The sequence below is a fragment of the Pelobates fuscus genome, chromosome 3 (genome assembly GCF_036172605.1).
Source record: "Pelobates fuscus isolate aPelFus1 chromosome 3, aPelFus1.pri, whole genome shotgun sequence".
NCBI lineage: Eukaryota > Metazoa > Chordata > Amphibia > Anura > Pelobatidae > Pelobates > Pelobates fuscus.
This window is the reverse complement of record NC_086319.1, coordinates 175,359,441-175,387,278: the sequence shown is the minus strand read 5'-3', so window position 1 is coordinate 175,387,278 and position 27,838 is coordinate 175,359,441. Positions and strand designations below refer to the sequence as shown.

General features: G+C 41.1%; 1 protein-coding gene across 1 annotated transcript in view; it reads right to left on the bottom strand.

Moving 5' to 3' along the window:
* The window catches only part of LOC134602650 (hepatitis A virus cellular receptor 1 homolog), a 144,185-nt gene that overhangs the window by 26,057 nt on the left and 90,290 nt on the right, over nucleotides 1-27,838 (bottom strand). The window contains exons 4-6 of the mRNA XM_063447754.1: nucleotides 17,649-17,687; nucleotides 16,228-16,289; nucleotides 13,429-13,522 (exon numbers count right to left, since the gene is read on the bottom strand). Coding sequence (XP_063303824.1) covers nucleotides 13,429-13,522; nucleotides 16,228-16,289; nucleotides 17,649-17,687 — 195 coding nt within the window. The remainder of the gene's footprint in view (nucleotides 1-13,428; nucleotides 13,523-16,227; nucleotides 16,290-17,648; nucleotides 17,688-27,838) is intronic.

Sequence of the window (27,838 nt, the reverse complement as noted above, 5' to 3'; positions counted from 1 at the left end):
TGTGTCATCCAGTTACTGGGGGAAAGTGGGTCTCTTGGTATTCTAAGTGGTTCCTGACAGGCTGAAGGGAGGGGACTAACCGCCTTCATCTCTGGCATACTGCACCATGCCTTTGGAAAACAGAGTCTGTATTATGTCGTCTATAAGGCCCTCGTGTTCCAAGGAAATCCAAAGTGGAGGTGGAGGGTGAGGTTAGCGTAGAGAAGCATTGAATTTGATTACATATCCCCTCACCATCTGTAAAATCCATGCATCTGTGGAGATTTCTTTGCAGTTCTGCAAGATAAGGGACAATCTGCCTGTTGGTAAAATACAATTGGACCCACCTGTGGTAAATCATCCATGTCCTCTGCCTCTGGAGCCTCTGGGCCTGGTCGCGGCTCTATAGAAGGATGTATTCTCTGGATCTGAGGACGGTGTCAGGATCGGGACAGGGATCCAACACGCAAAGTACAAACAGGAGGTAGGTACGTATACCGGACCTTAGAATGGCCGGACTAACGTAAGGAGTAAGCAAAGAATGGTCTAGAGACAAGCCGAGGTCGAGGGAACGAGAGAGCAGATAAGCGAGAGACAAGCCGAGTCAAAGGGTAATAGAGGTAAGCAGGGTAGAACAAACAAGCCGGGTCAAAACCAAAGAGACAAATAGATAACAAGAGCACTGAGTTACTAGACAAGCTAGAACCACGACAGGGCAATGAGCAAATGCATAAAGCCCTACTTTATACCCTGGTTCTAGATAGGTAATCATGCCCCCGACGAGTCCTGATTCGTGGTCGGGACTTGATTGACAGGTCGGAACGGATTGTCGTCATGACGTCGGCTACTGAGCGCCGCGTCAAAAAAGGAAGCGGGTCCCTCGCGGCCGGAACGAGTGAGTCAACCCCTCGCGAGGAACGAGTGAGTCAACCCCTCTGAGAGGATGAACGTCTAAGTATCTCACCTCCTCTGAGGTAGAGACAACAGGTACCCTGACAGTACCCCCCCTCTCAGAAACGCCCACCGGGTGGAAGGAACCGGGGAGAGATGGAAAACGAGAGTGAAACGCCCTGCGTAGGCGAGGAGCATGCACATCCTCCTGAGGTACCCAAGTCCTCTCCTCAGGACCATATCCCTTCCAGCCAACAAGATATTGTAACCTCCCCCGAGAGATTCGAGAATTGAGGATGGAGTTGATCTCATACTCCTCCTGACCCTCAACCTGAACAGCGCGAGGAGAGGATACAGCGGAGGAAAACTTGTTACATACTAGAGGCTTCAACAAGGAAACATGAAAGGAGTTAGGAATGCGTAAGGCAGATGGAAGGGCCAGACGATACGCAACTGGGTTAATTCGAGTCAGAACCCTGTAAGGGCCAATGTAACGAGGGGCGAATTTCATAGAAGGAACCTTCAAGCGAATGTTTCTGGTACTCAACCATACCCTATCACCTGGAACAAAAGCCGGAGCCGCCCTTCTACGCTTATCAGCGTGTTTCTTGAACAACGCGGAATTATGCAGGAGAATTTGTCGAGTTTGATCCCACAACTTACTCAAATTGGCAACATGAACATCAACCGACGGTACCCCTTGGGAAGGAGAAACCGAGGGAAGAATGGAAGGATGAAAGCCATAATTCATGAAAAAGGGGCTAGAACGAGTAGAATCACAAACGAGATTGTTGTGTGCAAACTCCGCCCAAGGAATCAGACCGACCCAATCGTCCTGGTGTTCGGAAACAAAACAACGTAAATATTGTTCAATCTTTTGGTTGGTGCGTTCAGCAGCTCCGTTAGACTGGGGATGATAGGCAGAAGAGAAATTCAATTTGATGCCCAGTTGAGAACAGAAGGATTTCCAAAAACGGGAAACAAATTGGGAACCTCTATCAGAAACAATTTCGGAGGGTATCCCATGTAAACGAAAAATCTCTCTCGCGAATATCTCAGCCAATTCGGGAGAAGATGGCAGTTTAGGTAAGGGCACGAAATGAGCCATCTTAGTAAACCTGTCAACCACCGTGAGGATAACAGTCTGTTTTTTAGAAACAGGCAAATCGACAATGAAGTCCATAGCCAGACAGGACCACAGTCTCTCGGGAATTTCCAAGGGATGCAAAAGCCCACATGGAAGCGTATGAGGTTGTTTAGTCTTCATACAGACCTCACATGCTCCGACGAAATCCCTAATATCCTTACGTAGTGAAGGCCACCAGAAATCTTTGGAAATCAAGGCACACGTCTTGCGAATGCCAGGATGCCCAGCCACCCAACTGTTGTGAAAGCACTGTAACAGTTCCAGTTGGAGTTCAGGAGGAACGAAATACCTTGCCCCAGGACCCTGTCTAGGAGCCAGATGCTGTAACTTCATGATCTCGGCCAGCAACGGAGAATGAATCCTGAGACTCGTGTTGGGGATAATATTGCACTTGGGAACTATAGAAGACAAAACCGCCTCAGATATAGTAGAAGGTTCATGTTGGCGAGACAAAGCATCGGCTTTAGAGTTCTTAGAACCAGGTCTATAAGTGAGCACGTAATTGAAATGAGTGAGGAACAAGGACCAACGAGCTTGCCTGGCGGACAAGCGCTTGGCCTCCCCAATATAGGACAAGTTCTTGTGATCCGTCAAAATAGTAACAGGATGCAAGGTCCCTTCCAATAAATGTCTCCACTCCTTTAAAGCCATGATGACCGCTAGTAGTTTCCTGTCACCAATGTCATATCTGCTTTCAGGCCCAGATAATTTCTTGGAAAAAAAAACACATGGATGTAACGGTTTATCCACACCTAACCTTTGAGACAAGATAGCGCCTACCCCTGTCTCTGAGGCGTCTACCTCGAGTAGAAAAGGCAAAGTCGTATCAGGGTGAACTAAAATTGGTGCAGAAGCAAAAAGTTCCTTGAGTGTCTTGAAAGCAACGAGAGCTTCAGTAGACCAAGTCTTAGTGTCAGCCCCCTGTCTGGTCATATTGGTAATAGGAGCAATAATAGAAGAGTATCCTTTAATGAAACGCCTGTAATAATTGGAGAATCCAATAAACCTCTGAATGGCTTTGAGACCCCTGGGTAATGGCCAATCTAAAATAGACTGGAGTTTATCCGGATCCATTTTAAACCCGTCCCCAGAAATCACGTAACCAAGAAACTTTATCTGAGATTGGTCAAAACTACATTTCTCCAATTTGCAGTACAACCCATGTTGTAGAAGTTTGCGCAATACCCTTCTGACTTGTCTGTGGTGGGTCTCAATTTCTCTAGAGTGTATTAGTATATCATCCAAATATACAATAACGCACTCCTGTTGAAATTCCCTAAGAACTTCATTGATCAGGTCCTGAAATACTGCCGGTGCATTACAGAGCATTACCGTGTACTCATAGTGCCCATATCGGGTATTGAACGCTGTTTTCCACTCGTCACCCTGCTGAATTCTCACCAAGTTATACGCCCCTCTGAGATCTAACTTGGTGAAAACCTTGGAGCCTTTTAGACGATCAAAGAGCTCAGTAATCAAAGGAATCGGGTAGGCATTTCTAATCGTTATTTTATTCAAGCCTCGATAATCAATGCAAGGCCTTAACGTACCATCCTTCTTATTCACAAAAAAAAACCCAGCCCCGGCAGGGGAGGAGGATCTCCTAATGAATCCTTTGTCTAGGTTCTCACGAATATACTCCTCTAAGACTAAGTTCTCCTTAGTGGATAAAGGGTATACCGTACCCCTCGGAGGCATGGTCCCAGGCAGGAGTCTGATCTTGCAGTCAAAGGGCCTGTGTGGAGGTAAAGTGTCAGCATTCTTTTTGTCAAAGACTGCCTTTAAATCCAGGTACAGAGGCGGTATTTGTACGTCTGTAGACTGGGTAGAATTAGCCGGTGCGTTAACTACGCAAACCGGTGAGACTTTCTGTAAGCACCTGCTCTGGCAACCCTGACCCCATGAGACTATCTCCCCTAGTTCCCAATCAATAATAGGGTTATGTTTCTTTAACCACGGATACCCCAGGACTATAGGAACAGAAGGAGACGAAATAAGCATAAGAGATATACCTTCCTCGTGTAGGATACCAACAGTTAAGTTAACAGGTATGGTCTCACAAAAAATAACAGGTTCAGATAATGGTCTACCATCTATGGCCTCAACGGCCAAGGGTGTATCCCTTAGCTGGGATGGAATAGAGTGTTTAGTAACAAAAACTTGGTCAATAAAGCTCTCAGCAGCTCCGGAATCTACCAACGCCATAGTTTTTAGTACTCCCTTCTCCCAAGCTAAAGAAACAGGTAGCAGAAGCCTGTGATCTTTATAATTATGTATAGAGGACAAAATAGAAACACCCAAGGCCTGTCCTCTAGAGAAACTTAGGTGCGAGCGTTTCCCGGGCGATTAGGACAATTTAGGCGTAGGTGCCCTCTTACTCCACAATACATACACAACCCCTCCCTTCTCCTGTACTGTCTCTCTTCTTCTGAGAGGCGAGTATTGCCTATCTGCATAGGTTCTGGAAAAGCTGAGGTTGTGGATTCAGGACTTTGAAATGAGGGAGCTAGTTTAAAGGAAGGTCTACGGGTTCTATCTCGAGTGTTCTGCCTCTCTCTTAAACGTTCATCAATACGAGAAATAAAAGAAATTAAATCCTCCAAATTTTCAGGAAGCTCTCTTGTAGCAACCTCGTCTAGAATTTCATCTGATAGTCCGTTTAAAAATACGTCTATATAAGCCTGTTCATTCCACTTAACTTCTGCCGCCAAGGACCTGAACTCTAGTGCATAATCCACAAGGGTTCGGTTATCTTGTCTAAGGCGCAACAATAATCTAGCTGCATTGACCTTTCTACCTGGAGGGTCAAAAGTTCTTCTAAAAGCAGCGACAAAGGCATTATAATTATAGACTAACGGGGTTGTAATTCGAAATGAATACCTACCTGGTTTAAAAAACCACGACACTTATCCGGAGAGCCACCATAACGTACAGGAGGAGTAATACGGGAAGAAGCACCTACTGTGGCTACCTCTAGACCTGAACTTACAGGGGAGATGGATGTAGTACGCATCTCTTCTGGTTGATTATTAGAACGAGATAATAAAGCCTGCAGCGCTAGAGCCATCTGATCCATTCTATGATCCATGGCCTCAAATCTAGAGTCGGAAGAACCAACCTGAGTGTTTGTACCTGCAGGATCCATTGACCCTGTCGTAATGTCAGGATCGGGACAGGGATCCAACACGCAAAGTACAAACAGGAGGTAGGTACGTATACCGGACCTTAGAATGGCCGGACTAACGTAAGGAGTAAGCAAAGAATTGTCTAGAGACAAGCCGAGGTCGAGGGAACGAGAGAGCAGATAAGCGAGAGACAAGCCGAGTCAAAGGGTAATAGAGGTAAGCAGGGTAGAACAAACAAGCCGGGTCAAAACCAAAGAGACAAATAGATAACAAGAGCACTGAGTGACTAGACAAGTTAGAACCACGACAGGGCAATGAGCAAATGCATAAAGCCCTACTTTATACCCTGGTTCTAGATAGGTAATCACGCCCCCGACGAGTCCTGATTCGTGGTCGGGACTTGATTGACAGGTCGGAACGGATTGTCGTCATGACGTCGGCTACTGAGCGTCGCATCATAAAAGGAAGCGGGTCCCTCGCGGCCGGCGTGTAAACGGCCGAGAGAACTGCGAGGAACGAGTGAGTCAACCCTTCTGAGAGGATGAACGTCCTCCTTCAATACTGCCCTCTGGAACGCACGCTCTATTTGCAATATAACTAAATCCACTGCTGTCCATGACTTCTTCATCTCTCGTTCTATAGATTTACTAGCCATAACAGAAACCTGGCTCTCCCCCTCTGACACTGCCACCCCTGCATCTTTGTCCTTCGGTGGTCTCCAACTTACCCACAACCCAAGAAACTCTGAATGTAAAGGTGGTGGTGTTGGGTTTCTCCTCTCCCCTCACTGCTCTTTTAAACCTCTTCCCACCCCCCCTTCTCTCTCTTTCCCATCATTTGAAATACACTCAATTCGCCTTTTCAAACCCTTCTCTGCTAACATTGCTGTTATTTACCGCCCCCCTGGTTCCCCTCTTCTCTTCCTTGACCACTTTGCTGCCTGGCTACCCTATTTCCTCTCTTCTAACATTCCATCCCTAATTCTCGGGGACTTCAATATTCCTATAAACCCACCTTTGACCTCTGCAGCCACCAAACTACTTTCCATGACTTCCTCCCTCGGGCTATCGCAGTGGGCAGATTCTCCCACCCATGTAGCTGGCAATACCCTTGACCTAATCTTCACTTATGCATGTACAGTATCTAATATCTGCAACACTCCATATCCACTCTCTGATCACCACCTCTTATCATTTGCTCTCACATACCCCCTCACCCAAAAACCTCAGCCTAACCCCCCTCAACTCAGGAGGGACCTTAATTCTCTTGATCTCCAACAGTTGTCAGCTGACATTGATTCACAACTGCTGTCCATCCCTTCCCTCTCCTGTCCTTCACAGGCCATCTCCATATATAACTCTACTCTTACATCTGCCTTGAACACTGCAGCGCCACTCCAAACAAGCACCTCGAGGAGGACCCGCCCCCAACCATGGCATACTAAATCAACGCGCTACCTGCAAAGATGCTCCCGTTGTGCTGAACGCTCCTGGAGGAAGTCTCGTACACAATCAGACTTTCTCCATTATAGATTCATATTGTGTTCATACAGTGCAGCCCTTGCCCTTGCCAAACAGTCCTATTTTTCCACTCTCATTAGTTCATGTTCCCGCAACCCCAGGCGTCTCTTTCACACCTTTAATTCTCTTCTTCGCCCTGCTGTGGCCACCCCCAAAACTAACCTTACTGCTGATAACTTCGCATGTTACTTCACTGACAAGATTGAACAGCTAAGGAAAGAATTCTCCCCTCCTTGCCTTTCTGTTTCTCAATCACACATAGATCATGCCTTTCCTACCCTTCAGACATTCTCCCCAGCTACTGACCAAGAGGTGGCTGCTCTTCTTTGCTCCTCTCGCCCCACCACTTGCCCGCTCGATCCTGTCCCATCTCACCTTATTAGATCTCTCTCCACTTGTCTCGTGCCTTCTCTAACACACATCTTCAACTGCTCGCTCTCCTCTGGCATCGTCCCTGCTGACCTTAAACATGCCACTGTAGTACCTATACTAAAAAAACCATCCCTCGACCCATCCACCCCCTCTAACTACCGTCCCATATCCCTGCTCCCTTTTTCCTCAAAGCTTCTGGAAAGACTTGTCTTCACCCGTGTGTCTCATTTCCTCAATTCCAACTCTCTCCTTGACCCTCTTCAATCTGGCTTCCGCCCTCTCCACTCTACAGAGACTGCCCTTATCAAAGTTACTAACGACCTAATCGCAGCTAAATCCAAAGGCCACTACTCCATACTAATTCTTCTTGACCTCTCAGCGGCCTTTGACACCGTTGATCATGCTCTCCTTCTTCAAACTCTTCAATCGCTTGGTCTCTGTGACTCTGTCCTCTCATGGTTTTCCTCTTATCTCTCCCAACGCTCATTCAGTGTCTCCTTTTCTAATGATACCTCCTCCCCTTGCCCTGTCTCAGTTGGAGTTCCCCAAGGCTCCGTCCTTGGTCCCCTTCTATTTTCTCTTTATACTGCCTCTCTTGGCAAACTTATTACCTCTTTTGGATTTCACTACCACCTGTACGCTGATGACACCCAGTTATATCTCTCCTCCCCGGACCTCTCCCCTGCCGTCCTGCAACGTGTCACTGCTTGCCTTTCTTCCATCTCTGACTGGATGTCCTCCCGCTTTCTGAAACTCAATCTCTCAAAAACTGAGCTCCTTGTCTTTCCTCCTCCTAATACTGATCCTCCTCTTTCGCTCTCCCTCCAAGTTTGTGGTACCAACATCAGTCCATCCTTGCAAGCGCGCTGTCTTAGCGTCATACTTGACTCTGGTCTCACCTTTGAGCCTCACATCCAGCATGTTGCCAAATCCTGTAGATTCCATCTTAAAAACATAGCCCGCATCCGCCCCTTTCTTGCACCAGATACTACCAAGGAGCTTGTCCATGCTCTAGTAATTTCCCGCATGGATTATTGTAACCCTCTCCTGATTGGTCTCCCCAATAGCCGTACTGCACCCTTACAGTCCGTAATGAATGCTGCTGCTAGATTGATTTTCCTCTCTAGTCGTTTCTCTCACACCTCACCCCTCTGCCAGTCCTTACATTGGCTTCCTGTATGCTATAGGAGTCAATTCAAGGTACTAACTCACACCTATAAAGCACTGAACAACTCTAGCCCCTCTTATATCTCCTCACAGATCCATAGGTATGTCCCTTCTCGGTCTCTCCGTTCTGCCCGTGACCACCTCCTGTCCGTTGTCCGCACTCGTACGGCCAACTCGCGCTTGCAGGACTTCTCGCGGGCGGCTCCCTTCCTATGGAATAGCCTGCCTACCGCCATCAGACTCTCCCCTAGTCTTGCATCTTTTAAGAAGTGCCTTAAAACCCATCTCTTTAGGAAAGCTTATGGCCTCCAAGACTAACCCTTACCTCACATACCTGTCTCTTGCCCTCTCCGAAAGGGCAGCCCACCTTATTTGATTGTAAATTCCTGTCCTAATGTGTTTTACACCCCACCTCCTATAGAATGTAAGCTCGTTTGAGCAGGGTCCTCTTCAACCTATTGTTCCTGTAAGTTTATTTGTAACTGTCCTATTTATAGTTAAATCCCCCTCTCATAATATTGTAAAGCGCTACGGAATCTGTTGGCGCTATATAAATGGCAATAATAAATAATAAATAAATAAATAAGTATCTCACCTCCTCTGAGGTAGAGACAACAGGTACCCTGACAGACGGGTAGAAGGACAATGATGGTGGGTTGGATCTGGAGCCGGTAGACCAGAAGTGGCTGGTGGCCCAGCCCCACTGCCGACCAGCCTGTCCAAAAAACACCTGTCCCATGAGGTGAGCGGAACACTTGAACACTGCATCGATGACTGTGCCTTGTTTCAGCTCGGCAATAAATTAAGCTCCAAAACAGGAGACATTATGCTCAGTTCTTCGGTGGCCATGTTCATCAGTTTGGTGTCGATGCACAGGAGGGCTATGGCCTTTCGGTGTGTAGGGCAGCATTTGTATTTCCCAACATACATATGCACCCTCTGGGCCTATTCCCAGATCGCGCTCGGGTCAAGCTGTGTGCCTTGGGCCATAGCAAGTTCCACAAAGTACAGGATCTTGCCCAGTGGACCTAGCAGGTCTAGCAATCTTGCATCGCCTTGAGTCCTTTTTTGATGCCTTTGTGAGGGTCTCGTCCCGTCCAGGACATAAAGACCATCACCGTTTTGTCAAACACTGGTGTGACTGCAATTTTATCTGGAAGTGAGGGCCTGGGGCATTCTGCCTGCATGTGAGTCCTTACGACCTGGTCCAGCGGCTTTCAGAGCCATAACTGGACAAATCTGGCAAGATGGGTTGGTAGGTTCCATTCAGAGTAACAAGGGTGGTCCTCAGGTCGAAGAGTGGGATGCCATGGGTGTCAAGGAACAGTCCATCGCCTTCCGACGGGAAGGATTCGTGTGTGTCTTGAAGTAAGGAATCACCATTGAAGGACTCCCTATGGAGCGATGATGGCACTTCCTGCCAGTCGCTCTCCTGCTCCGATTTGGAGTCTACCGCTCTAGATTCATTCAGGATGTCAAGAGACTCAGACTGGTATTCACCCATCCGAGGAGGGTATTGGAGGAAGGGGTTTGGCTGTTGCCATTGGTCTGGAGCACTTGAGCGGTCACTTCATCTAAGGCCAGGGCCCAGTGGTGCCCTTCTTGTGCTGCTTAAGTAGGGGTGGGAGGTCCTTTCCAGAAACCTCTGATCCTAGTGGTGTTACCCGGAGGGAGGTGTGTCAGCATTTTAGATATGCCTTTTTCATGGAGGCCGCCATCGCAGTGCTGATAATAGACCGGAAGTCCTGCGTCTGTTGCGCTGAGTCTGACATATCGCACCACGTGTCATCCTGTAAAGGAGAGGACACTGTTACTCCACCTGCTAGTAAGTCAGGCCTGTTGGAGAGATCCCCCTGCAATGTACTGTATGGGGTTTTACCCTTGAAAATATGGGGAGGTGTCGAGAGTCTCCAAAAGCGAGAGGGGAGAACCTCTAAGTCCCCTTTTTTGGGACATACCTGAACGGGGGCTCACCCATTACTATATATGCTTGAGGAGAGGTACAGCTAATCTGGGGATTTACCCCTGTCAAGTCCCATGTGGTAAAGAAGCCCAGGTTTGAAGTAGGTGAGGGTGTAGCTCTCCCCTCCCTTGTGTGCTTCCTTCCTCCTCCCTCTATAGCGTTTTATAGAAGATTCATAAAGCACTGAAATTCACAAAATTCAGAATCAAATGCATCTGTAAGTGCGCACATTCACAAATTATCGTTGATTTGCTTTTTTGCCCCTCATACACATGCAACGCATGTGCACTAAGCTGACAAAATGGTCCAATCAAATGTTTCTTTATTAAAGCATTTGAAAAGACTGTGCAAGGCTCTTGCTAATTTCAGAAGAGGCGTGGAGAGCAGCTTTTTTTTTATTTAAAAATTTTTTTTAAATATGTATATGTCCTAAAGGGTTAGAGATTAATCCTTTAAGTTAAACGTGGGGGAGGGGTGCTGGCCAAATGTCCCTTTCAACATTGGAGATATGTTGAACATGGTATGGATGTGGAAAGAGCAGCAAACAGCTTGCTGATGCTAACTTTCATTTATTATTATACGTTATTTATAAAGAGCCAACACATTTCATAGCAATGTACATGGGTACAATTGATACAAGTGAAAAGAAAAAAGGTACAATACACCTGAGACATTACAATTTTTTTATTTTGTTTCATTTTGTTCAGGAAAAACAAGGCTTTTATTTCACATCAAATATTTAATATGAAACATAAATGAATGTGAATAGAATGAAAAGTGTGAGAAATTAGGACTTTTTTTTTCCTGCATGGCATTTTAACTGTGAATACATAATACTATCAGCTTTTACTGCAATTAAATATACATATTTGCATGCTGTGATGTCCCACAAGTATAACGATAGTAATATTGACCCCATAGGCTTTAAACAAAAAAACGCTATTTTATCGCAATTTGTTTTAGCACTGGCCAACTGCCACATGATTCATTTTTGCTCTATTAAGGTTTTTTTTTTTTTTTTTTAACTATTTACAGAACCAAGGGAAAGGTAGTGTAGAAAAGTAAGTATAAAAACATAACCTTTTTAATTTGTGCATGATTATAAAATCAGGGAATATAAAAAAGTTAACACTAACACCCAAATGTAATCCATGTAAACCTATCCTGTCATAAATACAGTTTATTTAGTGTTGTGCTAAAAGCAGTTGGAGAAATCAAGACTTGCAGTTTCTACATAAAACAAATAATAAGTATCCAAATAAGAACAATTGGTGTTAAGTCAGTATCAGTTTAGATCAGAACCAGACATAGAAGCATGAATAATGGCAATGCAGAAGGAGAGATATAGCCCTTAAAGCAGCACCTTCCACAAAAAAGAATCATTATGAAATACTCATTTTGACTGTGTTGGATACTTTGTCTCTACTTTCGTAGACTCAAGGCGGAGTATAAGTTTCCATCCCAACTTCTATTACCAAGTCTGCAGGTAATTGTCTGTGTCCATGAAAGATCTGTCTCGAGGAACGTCACTCCGAAGGACCCCCCAGATCAAGATGGCCACGCTTGCGAGGTACAGGTTCAGGTAAGTAAATCTCACCTTTACCTATAAATAATAATAAAATGGGGGCCTAATGTTCTCTCCCAAAACCCCACCAAATGGCAGCAACTAGGGGCCTCTAAATTGTAAAAGAAGGAGGAGAACAAATGGTTTAATTTTGAATCAGATGTTAACTTACTTTAGGATTTTTTTTTATCCGGCTCTTTTTATCTAAATTCAACTTAATCACATAATGGATGCTCCTGAAAGGCCTAGCAAGCTATTGACAATGCAGGATATAAGACATTCTAAATTAAATAGAATGTGCATTAAAGGAATGTAAACATTATATCTCACTTTAGTGTTTAAGAAGGCTGTGTAAGTCACATGCAGGAAGATGTGACAAGGGCTGTATAAACTTTGCTTTAACTTCTAAATGGCAGAGTGGGCCTGCAGGGGAATGATCTCTACACCAAAACTGCTTCATTAAGCTAAAGTTGTTTTGGCGACTATAGTGTCCCTTTAACGTTCACATTTTTAACTAATTGCTCGCTGGCTGTTGGCACTGCCAGTGGGCAAATAGAACTTCAAATTATCAATTAACTTGCAAAAAAGCAAGTGAACAATAATTTGTGAATGTGCGCACTTATAGATGCATTTGATACAGAATTTTGTTAATTTCAGTGCTTTATGAATCTTCCAAATCCTGTACCTAGTACAGGATTAAGATGCGAAAGCACTGATTTTTATCCAGATACCCATTACATCCAGGTGATTTCTGCAAATTTGCTATGCCTAATCGAATATTGACAGTGTTTTTGGTTTTTATTTTGCTTTTTGTAAATATGAGAAAAGTCATTGAGGTCTGAATTTTGCTATATTCACCAGATTTTGTCCATCTGGACAAAATCCATTGTTTAGTGAATGATCCTCTATGGTTCCCTGTATGGGATTTTTTTTTGTAGATAAATCATTGGAAAGCTTTTTCTAACAGATTGAGATAATTTGAAAAGCTTTTCCAAAATAATGAAATGAAGACCAGGGTTGGAATAGAAGCTGCTACAGTTTTCCCAATCTGATAAAGTTTAATGAAAAAACTTCTGTTTTGTTAGTTTTACAGAGAATGGATCAGAAATAACACCTGTTTGTCTTATCATCTTAATAAAAAATAACACCACTATGCATAAACCTAGAGACAAGTCAGAAAATTATATGATTTTTTTTTTTTGCCCTGAACATTATAAAGACTGAAACTTTCCTAGGCCAAATACATGCTTTTTACAATACATAAGGTGATTGATCTGGTGAACCTATATAATAATTCAGTAACTGATGACTTGTCATGACTTTGGAACTGACTTGGGAGCGAAATTGCAAACACCCATAATCAGGGTATTCATTGTTATTGATCTATTTTGTCATGTTTGCTGCATGATATTTCTATGCCAATGTGATAATTCTATTCCAATATCTGAAATATTGCAATATACATTATAATTCACTACAAGGATGTATCCCTAAAATTTCTGTAAGTATTAAAGAAATAAATCAAATGGTTTCAATATCAATTATTTGATTGTATGTGTTCCTGATATGCACTATACGATGAAACAACAGTTCCCTCCTGCGTTTATGTGTCAGTTATGCATCTGATGTTTGCAAGAACGTCTTAGTGAGTGGGTTAAACACACTCCAATTAAATAATTCCCCAGAGATACAATACTTACATTTGTATATATATGTTGTCAGGGAAATGAGAAGGATTAATAGGATCAGCAGGGCAACTCCAACAAAAATATGTGTAAGGTTGTCCTTTGGGCTCTAAAATATTTAGGTTAAAATAGAAGATAAAAAAATATTAGATTTCAGTAAAACTTTAATAAACTATCACAATTAGTCAAATCATTTAAAGATGATAAAAATATAAAATATTGAAATAAATATAATTGAAAAGATTTTCTAACAGATTGAGATCATCTCACTTATTCTTGTGACTTTTAAAATTGATAAATAATTCTAGATTAGGAACTAAATCCTTAGCAACCTAATTATTCTCAAGTCAATCATATAGGAAGAGCAGGAACTGCAGCAATGGGAAAGCAGTGGTTTGGCTTGATGATCTGAGCCACTGAGGCAGAGCGTGGTGGTGCCAGCTGCAATGAAACTGAAGCTGTGTGGGAAAAAAGGTGTGTTTAAACATTAATTATTTCTCCACAAAGGGGTTGAGGGCGGTTACCTAAATAACTATTGTAGCGGTCACCCCGATAGAGTGAGGAACAGCTCTTAGAAGAGCTAGTGATTATAATACTCCAAAGAGCTATCCCAAGAGCAGGGATTATCGCTGGTATCGCTTTTCCCTACAAGCACAAGACGACGCTCTGTGTTGAGGGTAAATCAGGAACTGAATTTTAATGGGGCACGCTGGCCTTTTATACAGATTTCCCAACAAGGGTGTCACCCTGGTGGACCTTGTTGGGCACAGGGATATAAGATTAACATGGCAATAAAAACAGAGTTTTACATTCAGACACTCCCATACAGTGTACACAATCCCTCTGCTTGGGAGATAATTGAGTTAATTACTGTATCAACTCAATTATCTCCAAACGAAAAATACAAGTTTTTACACATTTTTACTAATACCCCCAAAACATAAGAGAACCCCATAAAACATAAATTCCCTTATAGCCCCGATCTGGGGGAACAACATACTTAAAAATCACCCAGATCGGTTCAGGGGCTACTGCCAGGAATAGTTCCATAATTACAGCTGGGTAGGCCGGTCTATTTTGAGAATATGAAAATACATCAAAATAACAAAATAACTGTTTGTGTTTATGATTCCCCAGTGTCTCTTGTTCGTATTCTTCAATGTACCGAACGCCGCTGCTTTCGTATAAAGAAAAGACAAATTACTGGAAGTCTGGAAGTCCCAGCGGTGTTTGTGCGGTCAAGTGCCCAAAACAGTTCCATACACTCGATGACAAAACACAGCTGGCCGTTCAACAGTTTAAGATGGCCGCCGCCACGTGTTCGTGCAATACGAACGATGACCACCCAGCCGACCGCTCAGAACGTTGAGGTGTTTGCGGTTTACCAAAGTGTTAGAAAGGGTTAATAGGCAGCACACTCCATTACTGGGTAGTCGGTCGTTCGTAATTAGTTTGGTTTTTCTAACAAGATTAGAATGTACATAGGAGAAGTTAAAACCACAGAAGAAACCAACGAACTCATAATAAAAATATAAAATCGAGGGACAGAGAGGTCTGTCACAACAATATAGTGTCCAGAAAATACATGTTTGTGTTCCTGACACTATGGTGTTCCTTTAAATATATTTTTTAACATTTCAAAATTAAAAAACTATTTTGTAGAAGGAGAAGCCCAGGTTAAGGTCCATCAGTAAGATGATTATGTAGTAGAACTGGAAGAAAAAGCTGTAAATGCCAACTAAGTTATACAATATACTTGTAGAAAAAGATCCCCTCTCTGTCTAGAGATCCCCTCTCACAGCTAGGTGAATTGTTAAAGTAGGACTCACATAAGAAGTTTTGATTTGATGTAGCTGGTGAGCTTACACTTTAACAGCCATTGAATTGATACTAAAAAACCTCCAGTTATGTAAATGTGTAAAGGGATTTGTGATAGTGCGCAAATAACATTTTAGTTTGGCTTTTATTGCATGTATTGGGGCTAATGTGTACTATAGTGTTTGCTGCACCGAGGAGTAGTGGGAGTCTGCATCTCAATAATGGACAAGAGAGACAGATTATTGCATCAGGCCCTGCCTAAGCCTGGAGCTATGGCTCTGAGCATACCCCACCCCCTTAATGGGACACTTCAGGCACCCATACTACTTCTGCCCATTGGAGTGGTCCGGGTGCCAACTCCCACCACCCTTAACCCTGCAAGTGTAATTATTGCACTTTTTATAAACTGCAATAATTACCTTGCAGGGTTAAGTTCTCCTCTAGTGGCTGTCTATCAGACAGCCACTAGAGGGACTTCTGTTTCTTAGAACTTGAAAAGTGTTTTAAACAACGCTGGATGTCCTCACGCTATGTGTCGCGGGAATCCCCATAGGAACGCATTGAACAATGCTTTCCTATGGGGAGGTCTAATGCGCGTGCACGGCCATTTCCGCGCATGCACTTTAGATCTCCCCTGCCCGCGTGGGAGAAGCGTGGGTGGAGCCTGACCCAGCGCCAAGGGACATAGGCGTTGGATTCAGGTAACTCACTGAAGGGGTTAAAACCCCTTCAGTAACATGGGATGGGGAGTGGGAGGGAGTGGGGCACTGCAGGGTCCTGCAGTGCCATGAAAACGGAAATGTTTTCCTGGCACTGCAGAGTCCCTTTAAGCCGGCAGAGAGATCAAAGATCTTCCTGCAAACTCACGGAAGATAGGAATGATCTCAACAAGTACTCACTCAGGGAACCTCAAATTGTTTCAATGAGTCATTGTTTTAGCAAAAGTCAAATAAAAATTCATAAATGTATAAATAGTTCAACTGTTCGTTTGTTTACCTGTTTACTGTATGAGGTCAATGAATTGAAACTTCTGGTAGTGATATCAGGACTGTTGGTAACTGAAAGCATAAAAGTAAAACTATAAATAAATAATGAATAAAATGATTACTTTCCCAAATAATACTTTTGGTGGCATAATTATTCATTAATGAGACACTGGAGGTGTAACTGCTTCATCTAATTGAAAGGGTATAGTGTCTGAAATCCCCTAGTGTAATCCTCCATTTAGTGTTAAGCTATTTTAATATTCTAATGCTAAACAGCAACCCATCCCTTCTGTGTCCTGCATGATCTAATTAGGAAGCATTAGCCTAAGCAGCAATGTGCAGTTGTGATTGGCTGAGAGTATCAGGTGACTGCTTTCAGCCTTTCATAGCGCTCATTGCTGGTATGAATTGGTAAGGCTACAAGAAAATGTGTAATATCTTCCTTAGCCATATCTCCAGTATGGGCCAGGCTGTGGATGGTCAGGGACCCTTAATTAAAAAGTTTTCCCTAAAGTCTGAATGGCTGCATACCGACTGAGGCAAAACCATCAATCTGCATATGGGCCCTCATATGGTGGACATATATATTTGTATATATTTATAGAAATAAACAATATCCATATTTTATAATTCAGGGCCCAAATGAGTCTGAATTTGGTCTAGATTTCAGTTGGACCCAATGACGCTAGATGGCTGAAATGCTGCAAATCTGGGTCTGGATTTAAAAAATAAACAAGTTGTCAAAGTGCTCTGACTGATTGGCTTACCAATCAACCAATCAGAGTGCTCTTACTCATATTGCAAAGTGAAGGAAAATTTCCAGGGGGAGTGCTGCCAGTGGACAAATAGTTCATCAAATTGTCAGTGAATGATATTTTGCGTATGTGTATTCTGACGGATACATTGGTTATTTATAAATGTCCAGATCCTATTATATTGGTTTGCATGCGGATGTTACGAATTATACTGAATCCTAACTATTTGGATTTCGTAAACCTGCAGATTGCGAGTGCAGTCAGAATTCCACCATTTAAAAAAAAATGTGGCCATTCAAACAAAATCTGGTGTTTAATGAATAACCCTGCTAGTGTTTATCTGCTCAGAAAATAGTTTAACACTGAATCGAGGGACAGGGACGGTGAATGGTACTGGAGAGGTCAAATTAAATCAGTAAGGGTACTAAGCTTTCGCAAAACATTGACAGCTTTAGTTATGTGTAAAGGACCACTATGGATACCAACACTTATGTTAATTTATGCTCAATTTAAGCTTATTTGAATTTGGCCTTAAAGATATGCTGCATGTTTGACTGCTTTCTGCCAATCACAGTGCCCATTGCTGGAATAAATTGGTAAAACAAGAAGAATATAATCCCTGCCTCGGAAGTGCCTACAGTGTCCCTTAAAGTTTCCAAGAATGATTCACTCTTACCTTGTGTGACACTGAAGATTGTTGTGTTCTCTCTCACTACTAAGGATTTAAAAAAAAAAAATACTGTGTATAATATACAATATTATATGCATAAAGTTAAAATTGTCCACTAAATCAGCTTGATCTAAAATATATAAACAACAAAAAAGTAATAAGAAGCTGATCACAAACAATTTCAGGACAAAACCCCAATATTAGATAATAAGAAGACAAATAAAGTAGTCCTGAAATCAATAAATTACCCAATTAAAACGTAACTTTTAATTATATATTAAAATCGAATGTTAAAATAAACATGTAGGACACACAAACTGTACAAATACATAATTATTTTGCTCTCCAAAATCCAATTTGGTAAAATATACAGTTCAGTTTACAGAACTTTTCAAATACTCAGCCAATTTGTTCTGGGGGCAATAAGTATGTGTCCTTATCTCTCATTTTAGATATGTCTTTTTTTTTTTTTTCAATTTATTAGATTCTGGTTTATTTTGATAGGACAAATTCTAATGTTCTTGCTGCTTTATTAGTTATGAGTTCTTCTAGATGATCAATCTTATTTTCTATTTATGTTGAGGGTGATAATATTACAGTATTATAATAATTTGCGATTTTTGTAGCGATTTTCTCCCGGTGAGACTCAAAGCACTTTACAAATTTACAAACATAAAGACATAAAAGTTAGAAGTTTCTGAAGGTCAGATTGTTATGGGCAAATGCAAATATTACAAGTTTTAGAATGAAATGTTGTATTTCTTAAACTGTGTACTTTGTCTTTAAGAGATATTGCAAATTGACAAGGTGTTAGAAATGGAACATATTGTTTTTTCATAGATGTTTCTTTAAGCAATAACCTCAGTGCATATTATGTTCACGCCATTTTGTCCCAGACGAATTACAATAACAATAATGCATAAACAAGCTTCAAGGCTATGCTACGACTCTTTCAGTACACAATATACTGTGGTAACCCCAAGTTAATGGAACTTCCCCAAATCCGGGAATCTCCCACGACTGTGCACTTACGTCTTAGTATAAACAACAGATAAGCTATTCAGACTTTGGGAAGCCATCTTGTCCCAAGTTGATGGAAGTTCCCTAGGTCCGGGAGTTTCCCATGACGTGTGCACTTGCTTTTAGTTATGGACTTTTTCATATATGAACTATGGTGACCTTAAAATGAAGACACCTAAGGTATAAATAGGTGTACTTTTAAATGTTAAGACACAGAGGAGAGACTTGGAGACAGACGCTGCTCCATCTTAAAATGACTGAGAGGCTGACATGATGACATGTTCAGAAGGGTATGTTAACCTATTAATGATATTTGCAAGCATTTAATTTCATCTTATAAACTCTGCTATAATGGATTTTATATGTCTATATTTATATTTTTATATAATAAATATCTAAAAGACAAAACTATTGCTTCCAAGACAATCCTTATTTTATATTGTATTCTCAATTATTTATATATGTTAAATAGAGGATCTCTTACACTAACTATATAAAATTATGGCTAAGATATCTGTATGGTTAGCCCTACTAAGTTCTATGCTTTAAGACATTATAGTGGTAAATAAGGGAACCGCCAGCGGTTACAATTGGCGACCACGAAGGGACTTGTACTTGGAAGCGTTAATTATAAAATAATAAATACCTAGGTAACCTCTTATACGTAAGAGAAGACACAATACTTTGTCATGGCACAAGTCTTGAAATATCAAGAATCTATTGAGCTATTTGCAGCCCAGACTCAGAGAGAGATCTTCATCATTAGAGATGATTTTAATGTGAACTTGTACAAGGCACTTTAAGTTCAGGTGCCAGGTACATTGTAACTAGCATACAATGCTGAAATTGTGGATCTTAATATCATAAGAGAGCAAATATACATATTTGGTAAACTCCCTGATACGCCTAATACACCAGCACAGCATGGCCCATTAGTTCCAGGACAGTGGATTGCAGGCAGGGGGATATGTTCTCAGTGTAGCTGCGTAGTATCCATGCGCAGAAAAAAGATTAATGCAAAATGTTGTCAAAAGAAAAGTGATAAGACAGAGCGATGAAATTTGAAGTCTAATTCCAAGAATGCAAAGAAAATTGCATTATGGCTTAATGAAAACATTCATGACACAGAAGCAACAGACAGACAGTCCACTATATAAGAAAGGTTTTATAAAACAGTGAAAATTTCCATACTGTCAGTTACGCTAGCTGTTCATTAAAAATCAGGAATTATAACAGCATAACTATTTTTGGAGTCTGGAGTTTCCAGCCAAGGTTGCGGAGATAGGAGACATGTAAACATTCCAAGGAATTGAGAAGTCGTTGGTTTATATTCCAAATTATGAACAACATTATTACATACAGCCATAAAGAGAAAGACATGGCTTTTAAATACATTCAGTGCAGTACAATGCAGTACACTGCAGCATATATTTTATAGAATATATGCTAACTAGCTCATATTTTTTCCTTAACAGAGTTGAAATTATACTACCCTCCTAGAAAAAAGGGCAACATGTGGTTATACACCCTTTGCTTCTCTAAATGCTCTGCAAAAATAAATATTTATAAAATGATAAAAAATAATATATATGTAAGATAAATCAGGGCAAAATAAAATTGTAATTATACAGGATCTGATAACTTTTAAACTGAAATTATTAAAGGCTTATTTAAATAAAATGTTAAATACATTTACAGCTTTAAATGTAACCAAAATATACTAAATGATGTGTTAAGCAGCCAGCCCAATTCACTAGAATAGCATAAGTATTCTACTATTTAAAGTGCACAATCCCTGCACATAATGACTTTGCTTACTCAGGTACAGTCTTTAGTCGATTGCAATGGCAGGATTAAAATCCACCAATTTTAAAAGGGAAAGCTTACTTAAATAAGTGGTACTATCCCACTGTACCTGTATTGCTAGCAGTAAGGAAATTAGAACAATGATATTGTACTACTGACTGTAATCAGATCAGACACATGTAATCTCAGTAAATTTCATAAACTAGGTTTTCATAAAATAAAATAAAATAAATACACCAATGTTGTTTATAAATAAATGTACATAGACTAGGTAATAAGAGCATTTACATGCATTCAGCAGCCTGCTCTCTCAGAGCCAGAAACGGATTTATGAAAAAATAAAAATAAAGAATAGGTTTTAAAAAAAGTCCACAGTCAACCACACATGATGGGTGAAATAATTGCTTCTTTAAAAGCTATATGCTGCTGCAATTATGTATATAAATACAGATTAGGGCACAGAGTAGAAATAAAAATGCAGTTTCAAATCTCATATATGGGGATTCAGTTCCACCACATATTCTACAAGTCTGAAATAGGCTAATTGTAATAATATGTTGTAAGAGCATTGTGAATATATATACTGCAAAATTAATGTGATATTGCAAAGCCTGCAATATTCTAAACAGACATTAACAATTAAGAAAAAAAGAAAAATCATAATGCATAAAGAAGAATGCATAAAAAATGCAATGCCAATTAAAGTGATAATACTTTGATATATTAAATCACATCGCATATCACATATCTGCTATATGAAAAGTATAATTAAAGTGACTTTACTGTCCAAAGCCCCCTCACATCTATTTTATAGAATCTATACTTTTCTGTGGTCACCTCCAAAGAAGCCTCTGAAACTGGGGTGCTCATCCTAAAAGGAATCAGATTTCACAAAAAAAAATATATATATATATATATATATATATATATAATAATAATAGAAGAGGTATTGTGGGAACATCCAGAACATGCATTTTTGTATAAAATCTTAATTTGCAGATATTTTATGCCTTAAAGACATAATTACATATTTATACATAATTTAATTAAATATGCAGGTATCTTTAAAAATTATAATATAAACAGCTTTGTTAAACAGATTTAAGTACAAGTACTTATGTCAAGAAATATACAGAATACGTTTACAACAGGCAGGTTTAGCATAAATGCAAAGTTGTTGTTTTTTGGGGCTTTATTATTGCCCAAGAAATCTCTGAACATATTCTGAATTTTTGAGAGCAGCAAGTAAGACAGCAGATTGCAATGGACACCATTACAATATTGCTTTGCCGATTGAGGTCAGAGCTTTAAAGAATAAATAAATAAATGTTCTATAGCTCGCTAGACCACTGGCTTTTACTGAACAGTTGGCACAACACTTATAAAATAGTGTGTTATACTGCACATTATAGCTGTGACAAAATGATATACAGGGTAAAAATACTATTTCACTGTTTAATAGACTTACCCAGTATTTAAGGACGACATGTTTCTTGCAAAGTCATCAGGACTTTGAGGGAGGTTCTAACTAATTAATTAATTTACTAAAGAAAAGAAAAAAGGTTTTGTTTTTTTCCCCTGCAAGTGAGTTTTCAGCGCAAGGTCATCTTGTGTTCACAGACTATTCGGATTTTAAAAAAACCTGTTCTTTATCTCACACTACGAACGGCCTTGTAATTCCTATGCACACTAAAAGCTGGCTTTTAAATGTTATTGTTTTAACTTTAATATTTAATAGTTAATACAGAGGATAAAGTAATTTAAAGAAAGTATATTGAAAGTATATTAATTGATTGGATTTCATTTATCTATTTTGGTCCACTGTAAACTGATCTCGAGTCTCAGTCTGGTGTTCAAACAGTTTTTCTTACGATACGTCGTGTGTTTATATCCACAACTGCATTTTGCTTTGTGGTAACAAATTGAAAGCCTGGCATTGTAATACGTGTATGGACATGCTTATAACAAAGCATGGGCCCTCTCCTCATATAGTTGGCCGTTAACAGGCACTTTGATGCAATGCGTCTGTGGTCACTGGATCACAAAAGCATACCCTATCTCTCAGTCATGATGCAGAGTTTATGCTTGCAAGGATATCCAGACCTTATCCACCTGGTATCCACATAAATACTCCTATCGTTTAGAGGGGTTAATTACATAATAACCATTGAAGGTAATATGTTGATTGTTCTTCCTATAGAGGAAAAATAGACTTGCCCAAAAGCTTTTTCATGGCTAGGACAAGCTCCTATAGAGAGAGGTAATCTACTACTAACTTCTGAAAAGGAATATTGGTGGTCCAATATGGGAAATACTGTAATTCATGTGTTTAGTAATCATAAGCATTTGCTTATTGTCACATTACTGATGTACTGTTTATTGAAATATTAATATCTAACGTACTGTTTGAATTGCTATATATTGGAAGTTTGGCAACATCTCATGCTTATAAATATGTTTTTGTATGTGTTGATGCATGTACCAGGTTTACTTGGATATATCCTGTGCGAAGTGCAACCTCTGATGCCACGTTTTCTAGTCTCACTTCCTTAGTATGCATTTGATAATCCCAGGACCATCCATTTGGATTGTGGTCCTGCAGTTACTGCAAAGGAATACTAAAACTGGGCAACCACATTTGGGTTACTTTGGGATTTCAGTGCCCCAGTCACCCCCAAAGTAGTGGGGTTGTGGTCTGGGAAAATGCTGAGGTTAAATGATTATTAACCAAGTTACTAGTTGCTTGCCCCACACAGTGGTATCTATTTATTCCTATGGTACAGGTGAGCATTCACAACATACCTGATGATACAAATGGTGAGACACCATATGAAATGTTACACGTTTTTTCACTGACAATCATATTTCTGCACCAGGGAGAGCTTAGAACCATTGGTTCTATAAGAGAAATTTAGGGATTTTTTTTTTTTTCAGCCCACCTCACCTTGCACCACCAACTTTTTCTTACTGTTGGCCAGCTTGTCCTGGAGAGGGTGACTGCGAGAACTTTTACTACAGAGAACAATCAGAGCCAACAGAGAACAGTAAGTTTTGATATTTTACAACCTGCTAAATACTTCCAGGACGTTCACATAACCACTGACTGATACAATGGATGCTGTTAAAGATGACAAGATAAAACAAATAGAGGACGACAGAAATGCCACTAGAACACAGCCACCAGAATCATAGCCACGTAACAGACGGAATCATGATCTGACATCTGAACCTGCAAATGTGAAGGAGAAGGATGAACAGACAGACGTGATACATTCACAGTTAACATGGAATGTATGAAAAATGAATCAACATCATTATCGGAAAGACTCTGGAGAAAACAGACTGAACCTGAATTATCTTATACAGTAAGAAAGAAATGCAAAGATGCAAACAAAAGGATGCTAGAAAATTGGTGTCTCCTTCTTACAATCTGCAGCATTATCATAACATCAACCCTAGCTGTCGTTTTAAAACTGCATTGGAATTATGTTAACAAGCAGGAAGCACCTGAGCTGAATTGGACTGCACACTATACAAGTTCTTTGATCGTGAGGACTACCTCCAAGAACTATCTCAAAAGGAGAGACATAGCTCACAGTGACATGATTGCTAATGTGACCTACACTGGTATTTCACAAGGAACCTATTGAGATCATTCCAAAAACTGATTAAACATGAGGAAGATGTGATTGGACTATTACAAATCCTAATAATTTACTCAACAATGATGGCAAAGCATGCTGAAATCAGAAAAAGACGAGACAGATGCTTGTGAAAGACTTTGGATGCACCTATGAAGGTAATTAAGAAAAGACTTTGCCATATAGTTTATCATTGAATGACTACCGCAAACAGCCTTCTTATGCTGAAAAGAAGTGCTATGCTAATTCTGGACATTGCTATTATGTTTCCAGACAGAAGATGACCGGAAAACACCCAGCTATTTCTCAAGATGGAATATGGTACTGAGAAAACCTGATTGACTATCAAAGCACCTCACAGTACAGGACACAGATTGTTACCTACAACTCAAAAAAAGTGGTTAATAGGAAGGAGCAGAAGAAGAGGAATATAGATTTCTGTTTTAAATATGTTTATTGTTTTCACAATATAAACGCATATCTCGAACTGATTTGTGGTAAAAGCGGGTAATTGCCCACGCAGGGGCGTAAGCATCAGTATAGAAAGGTGCAAGCATTTGGTCGCCTACGCAGAGGCGGATTTGTCACAACCTGTATAACGTAACATATTCGTTCATACTGTCGACTGATCTATGCAATTAAAACGATTTACGGCTATATATTTCAATAACGTGGTTGTCTTTTCAGTATCTAGTGCCTATCTTGTATGTACTCTGCACGGAATTATGCAATACTTGTAAATGATTAAAGGCGCTGGTAGCAGTATGCGAGTGATTCAAAATAACCATGCTTTGATAAGAATTAAGCGCACCTAAATTTTGCAGAGTTAGGTATATCATATACGTTAGGCACATTTAGTAACGCAGTATACGAAGCTCCTGCTGCCTGCCCCGCGTCTTCTCTTTTTACTCGCATGTTCATAGCTAAATAATAATAGATCAACATGTAAGCGTGTAAACATGGTTATGCGTATTTAAATAACTCAATTAACTTAACACACCATGTAGGTCTGGTAAAGGGGTTGTGCATACCACCATATTATTTAAGATGCTGTACCCTGTATATTTAACTATGCACGGCTTGAGGCTGTAATATAAGAACTGTAAAACTTTTGTAATAGAGGCGGTGCCTCTGTCTAGCATCGTGAGGCTATATAAAATCTTAGTAATCAGTAAGGCTTGCTAAACAAATATAACGAGCAGGCTTCAGAAGGCGGTGATAAATTATAGCTATTTGTAACACAGCAGCCCCCCAGATTTGAGGTTTAAACATGCGATAACAGTGTATGCAGAAAAACGGAAAAATAAGAGCGAGGCTGGTCTCAGTATCAGTCCTATGAGGGCCTCCAATGACATGGCCGCCGCGGGACCTCCAGCTCGCCGGATCACCATCCGTCCTCCCCGAAATAGCCCCAGCCCAGCACCCGGTTCCTCCATGGCGCTGTGGGCACTCGGGGGCAGTCCGTCCACCTGACCCCCACACCTAGAGTCCGCAGATCGTCCACCCCCTGCACCTCCCCATCACCACCCAAGACCCAGTGAACCGTGTGTCCCAGTGTCTCTCCCGGCGCCGGCCACACACTTGGGCACGGCGCGCGCTGCTCCCGGCCACCGGTCCGCCGGAAGGGCCGCGCAGTCCCGCCCCACATGGCTCACGGCATCGGGGACAAGGCTCTCCAGGGACACCCCAAACCCAGAGGCCCAGGTACTCACTGCTCCTGCAGGCCGGCAGCCACCACGGGATTTTCATCCGGTTTCCGGCAGTGCCGAGGCCCGTTTGGGCCGCACTGGTCAGCTCCCCACGGAAAGTAGTCGGCCCATCTGTTCCGGCACCACGCATGTGGAGGTGCCTGTATGGAGAGCAGACGCCGGTAGTGGGGCTCAGCTCTGTCCTGTCACTGATTTGTAGGGCCCCTGTGTTGACTTGAGCCTCTGTCAGGGTGTTTTCGTCTGCGAGTGCCCCTTCCTCTTCGTGTTTCTGTTTGCTGGCGGGCTCCTTGTTGGCAGCCTGTGCCAGTCCAGGAGGACAGCCCGAGCTCGGCACTGGATCTCCCGTCTCGGCCCGCGCTGCCTCCATGTGGCCGGGATAACCCCCACCGGCCAGGGGGGGGGAACAGGGCCGGGCCCCGAGCCAGCCGCAGCCATCACCAGGGCGGTCTTCTCCCTTGCCTGTATCTTAGCGCGGGGGGTCTGCACCTGTGCTGACTGACTCCTGTGCACCCGAGTCTGGTCTTGCGGTCGCAGGTAGGCCCCAAAATTCGTTTGCGGTGTTTACAGCCTGCTTTTGGGCTCCAGTTGGTATCATCTGAAATCTGGTGTTGTCCTCCACATTGTTGCAGCAGGCAAACCGTTTTTTGTGCCCTCTTTGGGCATTTTAAAGCCATTCCAGTTAGTTTGGGCCTGGAGCCACATTATTCTGCTGCCATGCAGCTCGGCGGCCCGGCCCCGCCCCCCGAATATAGATTTCTACTGGAGTGAAAACCATCCTGGAACAATATTCTGTAACAATGAACTTTACAATGACATTTGGTGGCATATAAATTTGAAGTCGGAAGAAACATATCAATTAACGAAAGAAACCTTGATGCAATTAATAAATAATAACAACACAGGCCTACTAAGAGCAGATGCCCTGCAAAGAGAATGGAATATAAAAGGCCAGCAAAATCTTTCAGAAACCTGACATCATGGGACACTTGTACTAAGCCCGATTTGCAGCTTTTCTTAAACTCTACATATTATGTACATACCTGCAAAGCAAGGAACTCCTGTAAACATAAACACAGAGAAACATTGATACAACAAGGAATCTGTAATGGTTCTGTTGCAGATGTGATCTACCGATGTATTCCTTGCTCTTTTGGTATAACTATACCAATCAAAACTTTAAATGGCTCCATAGAATCAAACGGCAAAGGATTTTTGCTATATTCTAGACTTCCAGGAATGTGGTGCATGGACAGAAAAATTATAATTACTAAAGCAATCATGCTATTTGTTCCCTGTATCAGAAATGTGTCAGTGACAATGTGTAATATAATACAGATACTATAATTAATGGTATAAAATAAACACATAATGTGTTAATTACAAAGGTGGATAGACTTTGTGAATATCTGAAACGCAATTGAAGATTATTGCTAAAATGCCATATGCAGCTGCAGTCTGGCCTACAAACAAATATATTAGACATACATGTAAGAGTATAACAGCTAAATTACCCAAATGAATAATGGAATCATGATAGTTAAAGATCATATGATTACAATAACAACAATAATTAATCATGTTTTAACCTTAAAAGAAAGTGTAAACTGTTTTTATTAAATCAGAAACTACTCGATATTCATTTAAGTTTGCAGAGTGGTATAATTAATATATTCTAATTAATATAAGTGAAGTACTTCAACAGTTAAAATTTAACTGAAAGACAGGCAGAAACTTTACTTCACTTATCACAAACCTATATTTACAATGATAAACATATTCAGTCTGCCATAGCTAAGGCCAGTCAATGGATAGTCAAAGAGTATTATGGATTAACCCGTCCAGGTGATATACATGATGATTTTGGAAATTGATCATTTAGGTCACCTATTGCAAACAGGTGAAAAGATGTCAAAGCTATAAATTCAACATCCATACCACTCTATGTATATATATTAAAATACACGTAATCAAATATTTTATCGTTTTTTCAAATACCAGGGAAATGTTATTTGGTTTTAAT